The sequence below is a fragment of the Equus caballus genome, chromosome 7 (genome assembly GCF_041296265.1).
Source record: "Equus caballus isolate H_3958 breed thoroughbred chromosome 7, TB-T2T, whole genome shotgun sequence".
NCBI classification, from domain to species: Eukaryota; Metazoa; Chordata; class Mammalia; order Perissodactyla; family Equidae; genus Equus; species Equus caballus.
In genome coordinates, this window is record NC_091690.1 from 29,559,871 (window position 1) to 29,576,330 (window position 16,460).

Genomic DNA, 16,460 nt, shown 5'->3' on the forward strand with positions numbered 1-16,460 from the left:
TGTGGGTCCTTCGAGTTGTGGCATATGGGATGCTGCCTCGGTGTGGCCTGATGAGCAGTGCCATGTCCGTGCCCAGGGTTCGAACCGGCAAAACCCTGGGCTGCTAAAGCGGAGCACGTGAACTTAGCCACTCGGCCATGGGGCCGGCCCCTAGCTATGCTTTTTGGTTGAATGTCAGATGATACAGGCTTTCCTCAGAGGCCACCTTCTTTTCTTCTGCCTCTTCCTCTCCCCATCGGGCCCCCAGGTCTCAGTTCTCCAGCCTTTCCTGCTTCCTATAAGTTGACCCACCGTGTCTTGGCAGAAGGACTGGTTTGACTACTTCATGGTTCACCTAGTCTCACCTAGAATTTTCCTCCCTCTTGCCTCCCTGGCAGCCTGGAAATGTCCTGAACTTTCAAACTGATGTTGCAAAGGGCTTTGAGCCTCCACTTCCAAGCTGTGACCAAGTGGTGGCAGCAGCCTCGTCCCACTCCTCCTTTGAATCTGAATACACGATTCTAAAATTCCTCCCCTGAAAACCTGTTTAATCCTTTCCTCCTGTCTAATTTTTACCCTGACCACCTCTGCAGTCCACGGGCTCTCCGTTCTGTCCCTGTGGTGAAGCCATGGAAGAGGGCCTTGCCACGGCAGGCCCGACTGATGGCCCGAATTCCAGCTTGTCCTTATTCGCAAAGTTGTTTTTGCTTTGTAATCATAACCTCCCTTCTCACAGCAGCGTCTGAGTCCAGGGCAGGGAGACACACAGAGGAGCCTTATCTTATGTTCTCTCTTCCTTAAGAAATACAAACAGGATAAAGAGGAGCCTTCCCTCCTTAGAGACAGGAGTCTCTCTTTCGGGCTCTGGATGTCGTCTTAAAGCTATTTGGAAAGAAACAGAGTTAGCAATTCCCAGAGAAGGCGGAAAGGCTTTTCTAGATTCCCTGTTAGAATGCCTCTGGTTATGCAAACAAGAGGCCAACCATCACGTGTTCTTGACCCAGTTTACTCAACAATGCATTTTTTCTGTGTGAGGAATTATAACTGCTTGTTTTAAAGAAGTCATGGGGTCAGAAAATCCCTCAGAGTATATAAAGAAAATCTTTGTAACCCACATGGTTGAAAATTGAATATATGTGAATATGTGTAACTATACATACTATATATATATAACTATAGATAGATTGAATATGTGTGTTTGAATGCTGTTTAGACATAGTCTATGAAGGAGTTCTGTGTGTAGCTAGTGGTTTTAATGTTGATGTGTGTTATCTGTACCCACTGGACCCAATTGGCATCCTCACTCCCCTTTTTCGTCTTTGTAACCACCTCTGAGGCTCCTCTAGCCTACCTCTTCTCCTTTAGTTGTAATTAAAAGAGGGAAGAAGGAGCCTTCTGTCAGATGCTTCCTCCCTTGCATGCACGTGTGCTTGGCGTCCTCTTCCCCTTTACCATCTAAGGCATGTTATTTGAGGAAGAGAAATGGAAACGCGCAAGAGAAGGTCTGTGGTGCAGCAGTAAGAGTGACACTGGTGTCGTTTCCTCCCCTGGTGCTAGAGAACACCTGTCTTCGGAACCAGTATCGCTGCAGCAATGGGAAATGCATCAACAGCATTTGGTGGTGTGACTTTGACAACGACTGTGGGGACATGAGCGATGAGAGAAACTGCCGTGAGTCCTCCGCCTCGACCGAGGTTTCGGGATGTTAAACATTTACCGTTACTCAGAAGGCCAATCAGCTCCTCCTGGGCGGGGCCTACAGTCTAAGGTGCTGGCCAATGGCCCCTTGTGATTGGTGATGCCCGTTTAAGTGGAAGGGGCTTGGAAAAAAGAGAGAACGCATTTCCATACCCAATTAGATATATGTTATTACTCAAAAACAAACCCACATAAGTTAGGGGACTACTCATTACAAGAAATTCACAAATAGGCATCACAGGGCTGAAACTGAGACGATTTGGGAGTCAGGTGATGTAGGCTCTAAGTGTGGCCCTACCATTGTGATAAAGCTGGTGACCTGAGGCAGGTGACCAGGTCACAGTCCCTGATTTGTAAATTCAATATTTAGCCTTTTCAGAGATGGGAAACAGCTTTTACCTTGTATGGCACTCCGCTCAGTTGATGTCACTGCCTGCCAGGCTCAAGAGAGATTGTTCTAATTGATTGGTGATGCCTAGTTTGGCTTGGAATGTGGGGTATGTGTGCATGTGAATGTGGGGGATGTGTGCATGTAAATGCGTGCCAGGTCTGTGCTCAGGATCCGAACCTGTGAACCCAAGGCCGCTGAAGCAGAGCATGTGAACTTAAACACTATGCCACCAGGCCGGTTCCTCTTCATTTAATTTTTGATAGCTTTGACTTCATCTTCTAAGGAGGTGCTTTGCCCTCTGTCAATCAATAATATGTTCATACATTCACTCAATAAGTATTTATGGAGGACTCTTTGTTCTAGGCTCTGTGCTGGGCCTGGGGACATTTTGGTGATCGAGGTGGACACAGAGTTTAGAGTCTGAAGGGGGAGTCAGAAAAGTAAACAGCCAGTTATGTTACAGCAATGAGAGCTGTGATGGGGAAGCCCCATAAGCACACAGGAAGGGTACCCAGATCAAACCTGGGTGGGTGCTTTCGAAGAGCCCTGAAGGGTGAGTAGAGGTGAACCAAGCAGAGGTGGAGGGAGGAAATTTCTAGGCCAGGGAGCAGTGTGTATGAAAGCCCAGAAGTGAGAGTATTGCCTGGTCAGGAAACAGGTGTGGGCATTGTGAGCTTGAGTGGCAGCAGTGGGGCAGTGGAGGGTTGGACTGGTACGTGGGGCCCAGAGCAGCAAGGGCCTTTGAACGTTATCAGAAGAGCAGTTGGCAACCAGTGAAATGACATGATAAGATTTAGCTTTGGAAAGATAAGCTGTGGGCAGAATGAATTGGATGGGAGAAAGGCCAGAGCAGGGAGGGCAGAAACCAGTCTGAAGGCTTCTCTTTCAAATATTTCCCCTTTGGAAATCCAGAAGCCCATTTATCATATTGTGCTGTAAGAAGAGATTAATGGGTGGCTCCTGGCTCCATATACTCCTCTGACCTCTGGCGGATGTATTCAGCCAAGTGTCTGTAGAGCCTGTGCCAGCTTCCCATGCCACTCCACCCAGAAAGCAACTTGAGAAGCAATCAACTCATAAAATTCGTCTGGGCCTTGTAATACTAGGTACTGCCCTTTCTGGCTGACAGGAGATTATTTACTAAACCTTTCTTCATCATATTTCCTTGGCTTCAGTGGATGCCTTTCACACCAAGGGAGAAGAGCTTGCCAAATGGCAGGTTTGGGGGAGCACTAGCTTCTCTGAATGTTGCTTTTCTGCAAAAAAGACACTGATTAAACCTTCTCTGTCTACCAGAGTCTCAGGAAGGTGTGGTATCTGTGAGGGAACAGCCAGAGCTCCTTAAAAACATTAATAAATATTAACAGCATTGGAGCAGATCCTGGGAAAGACTTTATTACAAAACAGGGTGGGAAAGGAGTTGCTTCTTAGAATTAACGTGTTGCAAGAAAATTGTCCAGACATGATGAGACATAGTGGAAGCAGAGAGATATAAATAGATGACCTCGTGTCCAGTAGCTAGTGATTCCTCCTTGGGCTTTGGTTTCTGTTACATGACAAGCTGGGACCTCATATTGGTTCAGTGTTTTGAGAGAAAGACCTCCCTCCATCTTCAGAGAGTGCTGCCCTCCCATCAGCCGCTGAGCTCTGCTGCCCGCCTCAGAGGTCTCCACGCAGAGTTGAAGCTTCTCCTCTGGGTGAATTATGCAGCTGGCTCTGACCTTGTCCTGGCTTACTGTAAATGCAGCTGGGCTTGACCTGAGACTTGCTTTCTTGCAATTCCAATTGGCTCAGGTCCTGACTAGTCAGATGTGGCAGAGGTGAGGCCGTGAGGGATGCAAGTGTTAAAATGTGGAGCCTGGGAACCAAGAGAGAGGTGCTTATCTGTGCCTTCCTGAGTGTATCCCTTATCAAGGGGAGAGAGCAGTGTTTCTCATGATGGCGGGAGGCGCCCTGTCCATGAGCAGGGTGCAGGAGGGGGACAGTGACTGCACTACTGTCTGGGAAGTTAAATGAGGCATCCTGTCAGCTGCCAGGAAAGAGGAGTGATGACAAAGGGAGACGCGGGAGGATGTTGTCAGCAGATCTCCCGCCCTCTTAAACAGACTCCTGTGCCGGGTAGTTGTCAGGCGCTCAGGGTTTTGACGTGAATCCCTGCGGTCTTCTCATTTTTACATTCATCCCCTGCCTCCCACCACGAGCTCAATTACAGAGAAGAAATGGAGCCTCAAACAAGAGCCGCTGGGAATGCCTCACCGCGCTCTTGCTGTTGGCTTTTCACTTCGCGGCCCACCCCGCCCCCTCCATCCCAGAATTCTGTCCTGTCACATCACACCTCATGTTTCAGCTGCTCCCGAGAGCAGCCTGCCTTCCCAAAGCCTTTCCTAGAGGGTCTTTTGTTGGATTTTGGAATTGTACTTAAGCCCAGATAATTTCTCTTTAGAAGAGGGAGAAAAATCTAATTCTGTACTCATTCTGGTGCTGAAGGGCGTGAGGAATGATGAGGAAATGAAATGACATTTATTTAGAGCTCATTATATTTACATCCTATTGAATGAGTTCTGGTCCCCAACTTTTCTTATTTACCTTCATAATAATGCCATGGGGTAGATATTATCTCCATTTTACAGTGGAGGGAAGAGAGGTATAGAATGGTTACATAAGTAAGTTGTAGGTGGTAGAATTAAGATCCATATCTAGTCTTTCTGACTGTCATCACAAATGCTTGGCCACATTGCCTTATTCTCCTTATTCTGTGGAGAAAACAGGTTCAGGGAGGTTAAAATTAATTGCTCAAGGAAGAGGCAGAGCCAAGATTTGAAACCCAGTCTTGACTGCAGGGCCCATGTTCCTGCTGCAGAATTCTACCTCCATGCCACCTCTGTCATCTTTATGATGAGGTGCCAGCTTCCTGTATGAAATTGCACTTCCTGATGGTAGTTTTCTAGATAGAGATATTTCTGCCACTTATTTAGAAGACACCTTCACGTCTGAGGGGATCTCAGGAGGTAATCTGTGCCATCACTCTCTCTCAGCCAGGTGACAGTTTCTCACTTCTCCCAGCCCTGTGCCAATCTGGATGCTGTCCATGGAGAGAGAGGCCTTTATCTCCCTTGGTTGTAAATTTCAGGTTCTCACGCAGTGTGTTTTTTCCATAAACCTAGGTTTTCTGTTTCTTTTGCTACGATTAAAATCTGCTTCCTTCTTTTTTCACTTGGCTTTCCAGTGGGATGTTTGTGTTGAGGGGGATGAATTGTACCTAACGATTATCATCTCTCTTCCCCATTTTAGCTACTACCATTTGTGATCTGGACACCCAGTTCCGTTGTCAGGAGTCTGGGTCCTGTATCCCACTCTCCTACAAATGTGACCTTGAGGATGACTGTGGAGACAACAGCGATGAAAGTCACTGCGGTAAGGGGACATGACGTCCAGGAACCCCGTTCCAGAGGGGGGCAGCACCCTTGCTTACTGTGCTGTAGAGTGGATGGGGTGGGTTGGATGTGGAGGATTTCTGAAAGCTGTTTCAGGATTTATGGTGTCCAGCTGTGTGACCACCTCCATCCACATGGCAGGGTTGATTCATTCATAAAGCTGTGGACCCTGCTTTACCTTGCAGAGATGATGTAAGCATCAATGTGATGGTAAGAAAGACTTCTAAATGAGTTCAGACAGTTATTAACAGCTATACAGACTTGGCTCACACCTCTAGGAGGCTGTGAGAAAAAGATACAGAGACACAGACTATACCTTTGTGAACTGGTTTTTTGTTTTTAAACCAATCTAGTTCACTAAGTTCTGTTAGTCAGCAGATGGTACAAACATTGTTTGAACATCTGTTTTGTCAATGGAATTTTTATATTTAGAAAAATAGCGTGTTGGAATTGCAAGGAGTGATGGATTCTCTAGTTCAGCCCTTTTAATGTCCAGATTAAATGACTGAGGTCCGTAGAGGTCAGGGGGCTTATTCAAGGTGACACAACGAGTTTGAATGGGGAAGTGGAACCCTTGTTTCCCATGCCTTTCTGTCGCACAGTCCTGCCATGTTTCACGAGGCCTGTCTTAGTTCCTGGGCTCTGGTACCAAACTCAGAGTTGCTGATCATCGAAGGAGGAAACATCATGCAGTACACATGGTTCCCCAGGTTGGAGGGATCATAGTGTGAAAGGGAAGTGAGAATGGAGGCCAGACACTGACCCACATGTTGTGATGAGCTGGTGTGGCCCTGCGGGCTCTTTCTGCCTATCCGCGGGGACAGGTCCAGACAAGCTGTGCATATGCTCCTGGACAGGGCCTGCTTATCCCCAGCGGTAGTGTGACTCACAGGGACTGAAACAAGAGGAGCCGGGCAATGCTTCTTGTCTGGCTCTCAGAGGAGTTTTTTTGGAAGGTTACATAATTTTCCTTCATCTTTGTAAAAATGTGAAGTTCCAGAAAACAGTCTTTTGGAGTTTACAACTGTTTTCCCTTCCTTCCTCCCATTTCCTCCTCAGCACTCTCCGAGGGTTAAAGTGCCCAGCTAGGTTTGCTTGAGTAGGAAGGAAGCTCCACATGGTTGAGGGTTTCTGGTGTCGTCTTGCTCAGTGGGCACACTCTTGACCATTAAGCAGTTTCAGTCCCCTCAGATTCTCCATCCGTGGCCCATTCACGCCAGTATGTCCTGACTCCATCCCAAGCTCCCTTCCTCTTCATAAGTGTCCAGACTGTTTCCTCATAAATACCTGAATCACCAACTTCACCATCAGCCTGTCTTGAGTGAGACGACCAAGGCAGCCACCCTGGGCCCCAGGCTTGGCTACTCCTTTTTTTTTTTTATAGAATCTTTACAATTCCATCTGAAAGTTCTGCTTTAAGGACACAGGGCCTACAGCCAGTGTAGCCTCCCTTCACGTCCTGGTCAGGCCTCACTGGTTCATTTGCCATGGGCCCCCACCCTTCTAGAGACAGCCCAAAGCCAATCCCTGGAACTCCACCCACAGAAAGTCCCGAGCTGTGTCTTCTGTGTTCTAGAAGCTCAGCACTGAGCTCGCTTTCCCTGAGCCGAGCATCTCCTATTGATCAGCATATTCAGAGTTCTCATTACTCCTTTTCTGAAACCACAGGCTCTGTCTCTAGAAGTCTTCTGTTTCTTGAAAATTCTACTTTCTGGGCAACTAGAGCATTGCTTCCCAACCTCCTTCCCATCATAGCAAGCTAGAGAGGGATAGTATTTGTAAAGTGCATCAAAGGACGAGGCTGCTCTTGCCTGGAGGCAGCAGTGGCAGGGGTCCGAGGATGTCAGTAATTCGGCACTCCTACCCTCCATTTGCAACACATTAGTTGGAAACCATCCTTGATGACCTCACATCACTGGTTAAAGTGTCTTCATCCATGCTGTTTCTGGGTGATCAGCAATAATGGGTGCATCTCTAACCCTCAGGAGCGTGGACACCAGAGACAGAATTCTGAGCAAGCTTTTGTCCTCACGTCTCTGTCTTTTTGGTCTCACCTGTAGAAATGCACCAGTGCCGCAGTGACGAATACAATTGCAGCTCTGGCATGTGCATCCGCTCTTCCTGGGTGTGTGACGGGGACAATGACTGCAGGGACTGGTCTGACGAAGCCAACTGTACTGGTCAGTATTTCCTGGACTCCCTTAACAGCACTCATCCGTTCATGTGCGGGTTGGCATTGCAGCCCTCTGTGATCATAGAATCTGGCCTCTAGGAAATAGATCTGAGAACTTAGCTAGTTCAGTGCTTCTCAAAGAGCCGTCTAGGATAAGGTTGACTGAAATGTAAATCGATACCCCGCTTCCTTCATCCAGAAATTTTTAGTGTGAAGAAATGTTAACTGAATTAAACAGTGTCCTGAGTAATATAATTGATTTACGTCTGGCTCAAGCTTCTCATTTCTTCAGGACCAGTTTAGACTGACCCCTGGTCTGGGGACCATCCATTGAGTAGCATTGAACTAGTTCATGTTCTCGAATGGAGCATCAGCAGCTTCTGCAATCAGTGAAGCCTTAAACTGTGCTTCTAGCTGTTTAGGGTAAGATGTCATTAAAAATAAAGTTGGAAACAACACGAGGATACAAGGAAGGCTTGATGGTATAGAGGTAATGTTCTAATTCTTCTGTTGGGTGATAGCTTCACTCATGTTCCTTACACTTTTTTATGAATGAATGAATGAGAGCAATATACATTATGGTGGAGCTGGGGAGGGCAAGGAGTTGGGGGAAATTGTGGCAGAATAAAAACAAATTCCACTACCTGATGAGTAAATTTTCTCCGCAGCCCCCTCTAGAAATTGCCATTCAGTTTTTCCTTAAACCCCTCCAGTGATAGAAATAAATATGTTTCGTGTAACCATTTATGATGAGGGCAGATCTGCTTTTACACCGTGATAATTCGGCCTTCTTTTTGCAATTCATCGTTAATGAGTCATCTTCTCAATCGTCTGGTGTGGATCATTACTCTTATGATTAGAGGAGTGACTTCTAAATCTGTGTCTTAATCTACCTCACCCCTACAGTACCTACACTGCCCAGCATATGGGAGCTCAAAAGCATGCCTGCTAATTTGTAAAAGCAAATCAAAGAAGGTAGATCTGTTAGCATATTCCAAACTTAAATACAAATAGCTGTGTTATGGTTTGGTTTAGATTTAGTTCCTCAAGGGCGGAAATGAGCATGTACTCCTTTGTATCCCTCAGTGCCCAGCGCCTGGCAGAGTACATGCGCACAGAACCCTTCTTGTTTGGGTAATTTTACACAACTGCTTCTCTCCATTCATTTTAGTTTAGAGGGGACCTTATGCGGCCTTAAGGAGTAAATGGATCTCCTCAAATGCCATATACGTCATGCAGGATGATCTGTGATAGTGCCAAATTCCATCCCTGTGTAAACTTCCCCCATGTCCTTTCTGGTGCAGTGTCGGTGTCTGCACCTCTTCTGGAAGGATTGCAGGAAAGTGCTTCTCCATATGCAAGTATGGCCTGCAGAAGGAGGACAAACCAAGGTCCGTGAAGGAACTGCTATCAGCCTAGGAAACACATGAATGCTCTTTGAAAGCTTCAGGTTCGAGGGGATAATTGGTTAATATTTCAGTGCACTTAGGTTTGTAAATTGCAGGATGATTGAACATCTTGTTAGCATAACCATATTAGTCAAACTTGAGCTTCAGCAGTGTGCCGGTCCTCCAGAATGAATTAACAGCTTCATTTCTGTGGGTGGGCTTGCCATAGACTCCTGGTTTTATCTCTGGCTTTCTCTGGCAGGGCTAACTGGGGAAAATGTAGTGTTTGCACCTGAACTGCAGCCTGGTTGCAAAGGCTGGTCTTCCGAACCTTTTAAAGATGATTCTCCTTCCCCGTCATCTCAAAATAGTCAGAGGTCAGATGTGAACTCATTAAGATGTGTGGCGTGTCACTTCATTTCCTGACCTAATAAATTAAGTCATGTGCAAAGCCAAAGAAAATAGGTTGGACCAGCTGACTTCCTGTTGGCCTTGGCTGGCCCGCATGGTCTGTGCTGGGAGTTTTCTTTGCTCTTCCCCTGCCCACTTTTTGCTTTCCACGGGGTTAAGTTTTCTTTATTCCCTTCTCTTCATCCCCTTGCATTAGTTTTGAAGTTAAACATTTGCCTTCTGTTCTTGTAGCTGTTATCCTTTGACATCTTGTGTATATTCTTAATGTCTTTTCCCCTTCCCTAGACCTGCAAGACTTCATAATACTGTGACTCCGATCTCTGTCCACAGTTCCAAAACTAACATGCTCAGTAAATACTTGGTATTTTAAAACACGAATTTCTTGGTATTTTAGTTTTACATTTAAAAAATCCTAAAATGAGTCATTGTTATCTTTTAGTAATTGAACTTATTTACAGGTACCTACCTATGTACCAGTTGCTGCTCATATCTGGTGCTTCCTCTTAATGTACATCCTTCAGTCTTTCTTACTGCGGGAATCTGAGTGCTAAACTCTTTCAAGATTTTGTTTATGTAAACATGTCTTTATTTCACTGTCAATCCTGAAGTCAGATGGATCTGGGTTTCAGGGTTTGTAGTAATTTTCCATAAGTATTTTGAAGGAATTACTCCAGTTCCTTCTGGCTTCTTTTGTGTTGATTTGAATTCTCCTGTCAGGTTATCAGTTCGAAAAACAATCAGACATTCTTTTCTCTCTAGTTATCTTTAGGTTTTCAGTGTTTTTCTTTTTGTTGTTGTTAAGCAGTTTTACCTACCTAGGTATGGAATTATTTTTATTTATCCTGCTTGAGACTTGTTTCCCTTCTAAAATCTGAGGATTTATGTTTTTCATCAATTCTGGAGAATTACAGCCACTATCTTTTCAGCTATGTCTATTAGCTAGTTTCGCTGGTCTTGTCTTCAGCTGTTACTATCACCCATTTGTTGGACTGTCTCATTCTGTTGTTTGTGCCCCTTTTTTTTTATATTTGCTTTCTCTTCATGACTCTGTGCTAGAATCTGAGTTAACTTCCTCAGATTTCTCTTCCAATTCAACAGTTCTCTTTTCAGCTGAGTCTCATTTGCTGTTTCACTCATCCACTGAGCTATTTTTATTTCCATAACTATATCTTTTACATCTAGAATTTCTGTTTGGTTCGTTTTCACATCTGCCTTTTATTTTTCAGTGCCCTTTCTTTGTGCTTTATGTTATTTTTTGTGTCATTAATCATTCAGATTGTGTTGATATTAACATTTCCCCCCTCATTCACTTCCTAATAGTCCAGTGCTTTGTAATAAATGAGGCACTGCTTTCCTTGTCATAGTAATTAATTCATCTCTTTTTGCCCCACTTTTATTTGGTTAAGGCGTTTGATCAGATATTACAGAGGGTCTTGCTGAGTCAGGAAAGATCTGTCCAAGTTGTAGGATAATGGCCTCTATTAGAAACCCTGAGATTCTAATTTGATGATCATTTACCCCATTAGCTTTTCATTCTCACAGTCACAATGAATTCTGCCATGCAAAAGATTCTTCTTTTTATTCCCCAAATTCTTTAGTCTGTATTAAAGTCAATCTCTTCCATTCTCATAATTTAAAAAATTATTAATTGAGCATGTATTATTTACCAGACACTCTGTCACAGAGCTAGTAAGTTACTCAGAAGACAGGAAAATTCAGAAAAAGAGGATATGTTAAGCATTCCAGTCATACCTGGCTACTTGAATGAAACTGTGCAAACTGGTTAGTCCTTCTGAGCTCAGCTTCCCTGACAGAATCTGGAGATCTCAGACGTGCCTCCCAGAATCGTCATTTGGAAACTCCATTAGCATTCTGAAATTGTTCTCAATTAAAAGTGAAATGCATAGGCTGAATAATAGCAAGTAGATCAGTAAATATGGCAATGAGTTTAGGCAATAGGATCTTTTATGAAAGTGAACAAAGCTTCGGTAAAGAATTTCTTTCAGGGCTGTCAGGTTGTAAAACCAATAGACCAAAAGTATCGCAGGCAATAGCTGTTAATAGGACAAATGCTCATGCAACCATGTAGGATACACTTATTCCTCTCATCAGAGATATACATGTATTTTAAAAAGATGTTTAAGGATTCTGAGTTCCAAAGATTGTAAAGTATTGAAACTTCCTATAGACTTGTTTACATGCTACCAGATAGAACCTTGGTCTTCAGAGAGATAAGACAACAGATAATGGACCACCGCTTGTTTTAAAGTGAAAAATTGAGTTTTTTGTATTTCAGACTATTGCAAAAAATAGCCTCAAATTCAGGAGGAATTCTGGAGGGCGGTGGAAACCAATTTTCCCAACCCTTGAGTAGCTTATTGCCAACCATCTCGATTGAATAAGTCACTATAGTTTGCACTCAACAACCCACTTCTGTTTGTTTTGCCTCCTTCTCTTGGGAAGACATCCTGTCCACGTAGTTAAACTAACACAGAGCCCGTTTATCTCGGTGATATTATTTTATGCCGGTTGTAAACAAGGCCACTCCTGGCTTTCATTCAGTGATCAACAGACACAAACAACTTTCCGTTTCAGAAAGGAAGGGGAAATCTGATGGAAAAGGTGGTTAGAAGTGTGGTTGGGTTTGAGGCAGATATTATGCATTTGAACTAGTCTTTGACTGAGGTTTTGAGATGTTTCTAAATGACTTCCAGGTGGCCTCAGCCTGTGTATGCAAATGAGCTCTCTTCATTTGTAACAGTGACTCTGTTTCAGTTACCTCTTTTTTTCTTTGCATGATTGTAGTGGCTGCCATGTATTGTTGGCTGGTAGATGTCATTCCTGATTGTCCAGAAAGTTAGACAATTCTAGATTCTGGGGCCTGCTTTCTTTGTGATTTTGGATAAATCTTTTATGCTCATTGAACCTGGGGTTTTCCACATTTGAAGTTGGGTAGTTTATTTAGAATTATAAAACCATGGCCTTTCAGAGCTTACAAGGGTCCTAGATATCAACATAGATGATGAAATTGAGACTCTCAAACAGTGGCTGGACCAGGTCTAGAACTCAGTGTCCTGATCACACATCACCTCTCCTTATCCTACAGAAGCTGGATGAGTGAGAGGATTTATGTGGAAGATAGAACAGCAAGGTAGAGTAGAAAAGGCACCGCCTTTGGACTTGGACAGCCCTGGTGCTATTACTTAATTATCTTTGTGAATGTGGACGAGTTTCTTATCTCTCAGAGCCTGTTTCTCATCTGTAATCCTTAACTCATAGGTTGTCGTGAAAAGATAATGATCTCTTAAGGTGTCTATCTGTGCTTGTGTGACATTTATAAACCCATAAACTCAAGTCCTCGCTCATTCAGGAGGCTGCACTCCACCATAAGGGCAGCCCCAGGTGCCTACCTCCTTGCCAAGGAGAAACTCAGACCCTCTAGTTCCTACCTTATTACCTAGTACAATCCTTCTTTTCAGTCAGCCCCTCGATGGTTGATGGGAGTGAAGACAAGGGAGGCATTGACAGTTTCTCTTCTCTTTTGCTGGCAGCCATCTATCATACCTGTGAGGCCTCCAACTTCCAGTGTCACAACGGGCACTGCATCCCCCAGCGGTGGGCGTGTGACGGTGACACAGATTGCCAAGATGGTTCTGATGAGGATCCAGTCAACTGTGGTAAATGCAAATGCTTTGGCCCCACCCGCAGCTTCTCCACTGTCTGCTGTTCAGGAAAAGAGGCACAGATGGGCCAGGAAATGAAATGCTGTTCTGCTGTGCCCGTGTACCCACTCTGACAACTAAACAAGCCTGCCCACTTTCTCTGGGGCCTTGCCATAGGATATATAGGGGTGTATTATGTAGTCTGAATTCTCAGGCAAGCAGTTTGCCTCACTGCTTTTTTATAACAATTTGAAGAGCAGGAATAGAAACCAACTAACCTACCCAGAGTACTAAATACAGTCACATTCCCAGTGTCCTGCCAGAAACCAGCCAACAGTTCCTGTATAAATGGCACACTTGAGTTCTCTATTATGGTCCTTTGGGAAAATGGCTTGCTACCCCTGAGGTGGAACTTTTTCACTATAATTGATTAAAGAAGAATTCTGAGATAATCAGTCACCTTCACAATAGAAATTAACCACGAAATAGCTGCCACACAAATACAATATATAAAACACTTTTTTAGACCAAATGTTTTTAAGGTTCTCTATCTCTTTGCCGTATGTCTGTAGGAAAAACTCCCTGTGTTTCTCCTCCACTGTCAATACTCTTCTTACAGAATACTTGACTTCTGACACTTCTTGGCCACCAAATGGGTATTTTCCACACCAAGCAGCTCTCGGACACCAGCTGGGTGTCCTACTATTTAATTCAGTCCCAACACTGTCTTCCTCAAGATAGCATCAATCCCACAGGTTAAGTGCTCAGTCCCACAAAACTTCCCTCTACTTCAGATGACAGTCACAGGTCCCCAGTTGTCACCTGTACTTCTGACTGAGCAGCTGTAAATCTGGATTCTCACAACCCCTCCTTGGGTGTGATAACTTGCTAGAATGGCTCACAGAACTCAGGGAAACAATTACATTTCTTGGTTTATCATAAAAGGATGTGATAACGGATAGAGATGAACATTCAGATGGAGGAGATGCGTAGGGCGAGGCATGGGGAAGGGCATGGAGCTTCCACACGCTCTCCAGGCACGCCACCCTCCCAGCGCCTCCACGTGTTCAGCAAGCCAGAAGCTCTCTGAAACTTATACTTCTGGGATTTTTTTATGGAGGCTTCATCACATAGGCATGGTTGATCGTTAACTCAGTCTCCATCCTTCTCCCCTTCCTGGAGGATGTGGGCATGGGATAGAAAGTTCTAGGCCTCTAATCATGGCATGATTTTCTTGGTAACCAGCCTCCATCCTCAAGCTATTCAGGAGCCCACTGAGCATCACCTCATTAGAACAGAAGACACTCCTATCACCCAGGAAATTACATGGGTTTTAGGAACTCTCTGCCTATAACCAGGGGCAGAGACCAATATATATTTTCTATTATTTCACATCATATATTCCAAATTTTCATGAGGTTGCAGTCATTGTCTACATGTTGTTAGGTATGCTACTCCTTTTGTGTTACAGTAGTAATCAAAGATGTTTCCATATATCTGTATTTTTCTGTAATTAGTGTTTTTGTCACTTTATATTACCTTAACTTACTTAGTCACTCCCTGTTTGGGCATTTGAGTGTTTTTAGTTTTACTCTGTTATGCACAGTAATACTATTCATGTCCTTGGAAAGGCTTGTTTTTCCTTTGAGATACTTCCCGGGACATGTTCCTCAATATGGAATTGCTGGGTCGAAGGTTCTGATCGCTTTGAATGATTCTCATTAAGTGTTTCCAGATTTCATTTTCAAGTGATTCTACCAAAAGCGTCTCCATCAGTCATACGTTGTACATTTCCCCAGGTCTCCGTTGATGTTACGTTTTACCTTTTTAGTTGTTTTCACTGATGTGATAAGTGGGAGTTTGTCTTGTGTCTTAATTTTATACTGTTTAAAAAACTTTTTAGACTTAGTGACATTAAATATTTCCCCAACATGTGGTACTCATTTACCATTTCTGTTTGATGTCCTTTGAATAATTTCCTAGGAATGATGACTTTCTACAGGATTAAAACATATTTTCTTGCCTTACAACTAATCCTTCTGGAAGTATTCTGCTAAGAGTTGGGTTTGCGGAGGCCACGACTGACCTGCTAGCACTGATTTTTAAGCCTCATGTCTGGCAGTAGCTCTCTGTTCAGGAGAAAGGGTGACCTCATGCTAAGAATTCTATACTAAGTGTGAAGTCTAAAATTCTTAACATATCTAGAACAAGTACCCAATTCCCACGTTGTCCCCATAGGAAACTGTGGTCGTATATCCTTGCAGAATATTTTTGTGCATATATGCAAGTTTAAATATATTGCATATTCTTGTCCTGTTTTACACAAGTAGTATGCTGTGCACATTGTATTGTACTTTGTTTTTGCACATAACTATATATCCAGGCCGTATTTTTACACAGTGCTGCTTCATTCTCTTTATTCCAGTGTACAGTAATTTATTACAAACACCCTTTTTGATGGACATATGGGTAGTTTGTAGTTGATTGCAAACTGTTGCAATGAATAACCTCATACTTATATTATTTTTCACTTGTGTAGGTAGATGACATTTCTAGAAGTGGCATCGCCAGGTCAAAGGATATACCCATTTGTAATTGGGGTAGCTGTTGCAAGTTGCCCTCCTTGGCTGGTACACATTTATACCCCGCCACCGTGTATGAGAGTGCCTGCCTGTTTGCTCTTCCTCATTCTTCTCTCTGACTGAATTACATTTCAGAGAAGAAGTGCAATGGGTTCCGCTGCCCAAACGGCACCTGCATCCCGTCCAGCAAGCACTGCGATGGTCTGCGGGACTGCTCCGATGGCTCGGACGAACAGCACTGTGGTGAGTCCTCTCCGGCCCGGGGAGGCGGCTGGCGGTGTAAGGGAAGGGCGTAGATGGGACTAAATCCTTTCATTTCCTCAGGACCTGCCTGTGGTTAGCTTTGAACCGAGTTGGCTCTGAGTGCTTCACCAGGACTCTGAGAGGCCGATCCTGGCAGGGCGAGGGGCCATGGGGGAGCGACTGTGGAATTAGGTCATAATTCAGTGAACATTATCGTTTAGCTGCGGTATGTTCTGTGCATCCACCAATTGTTTTGAGCTGGACACTTATTTCTCCTACTTTATTGTTTTATTAGTGTCACTGATGATCACTCAGGTAACAGTTTTAGGCCAGGTGACCCTTTTTATCCCCATTTTTCCTTAGACCCAGAAAGGTTGTCTTGGTCAGAGGGTTCATCCTTGAGTATGCATCGGAACCACGTGGCGAGCTCTACGGCTCCTGGAGCCTGGGTCTCACCCGCGGAGTCTGATTTAATCAACTCTAGAGTAGGCTTGTGCAC

General features: G+C 44.3%; 1 protein-coding gene across 1 annotated transcript in view; it reads left to right on the forward strand.

The window, feature by feature from the left end:
- The window catches only part of SORL1 (sortilin related receptor 1), a 158,616-nt gene that overhangs the window by 98,873 nt on the left and 43,283 nt on the right, over positions 1 to 16,460 (forward strand). Inside the window, exons 23-27 of the mRNA XM_023645011.2 lie at positions 1,537 to 1,650; positions 5,360 to 5,482; positions 7,563 to 7,682; positions 13,026 to 13,151; positions 15,854 to 15,961. Coding sequence (XP_023500779.1) covers positions 1,537 to 1,650; positions 5,360 to 5,482; positions 7,563 to 7,682; positions 13,026 to 13,151; positions 15,854 to 15,961 — 591 coding nt within the window. The remainder of the gene's footprint in view (positions 1 to 1,536; positions 1,651 to 5,359; positions 5,483 to 7,562; positions 7,683 to 13,025; positions 13,152 to 15,853; positions 15,962 to 16,460) is intronic.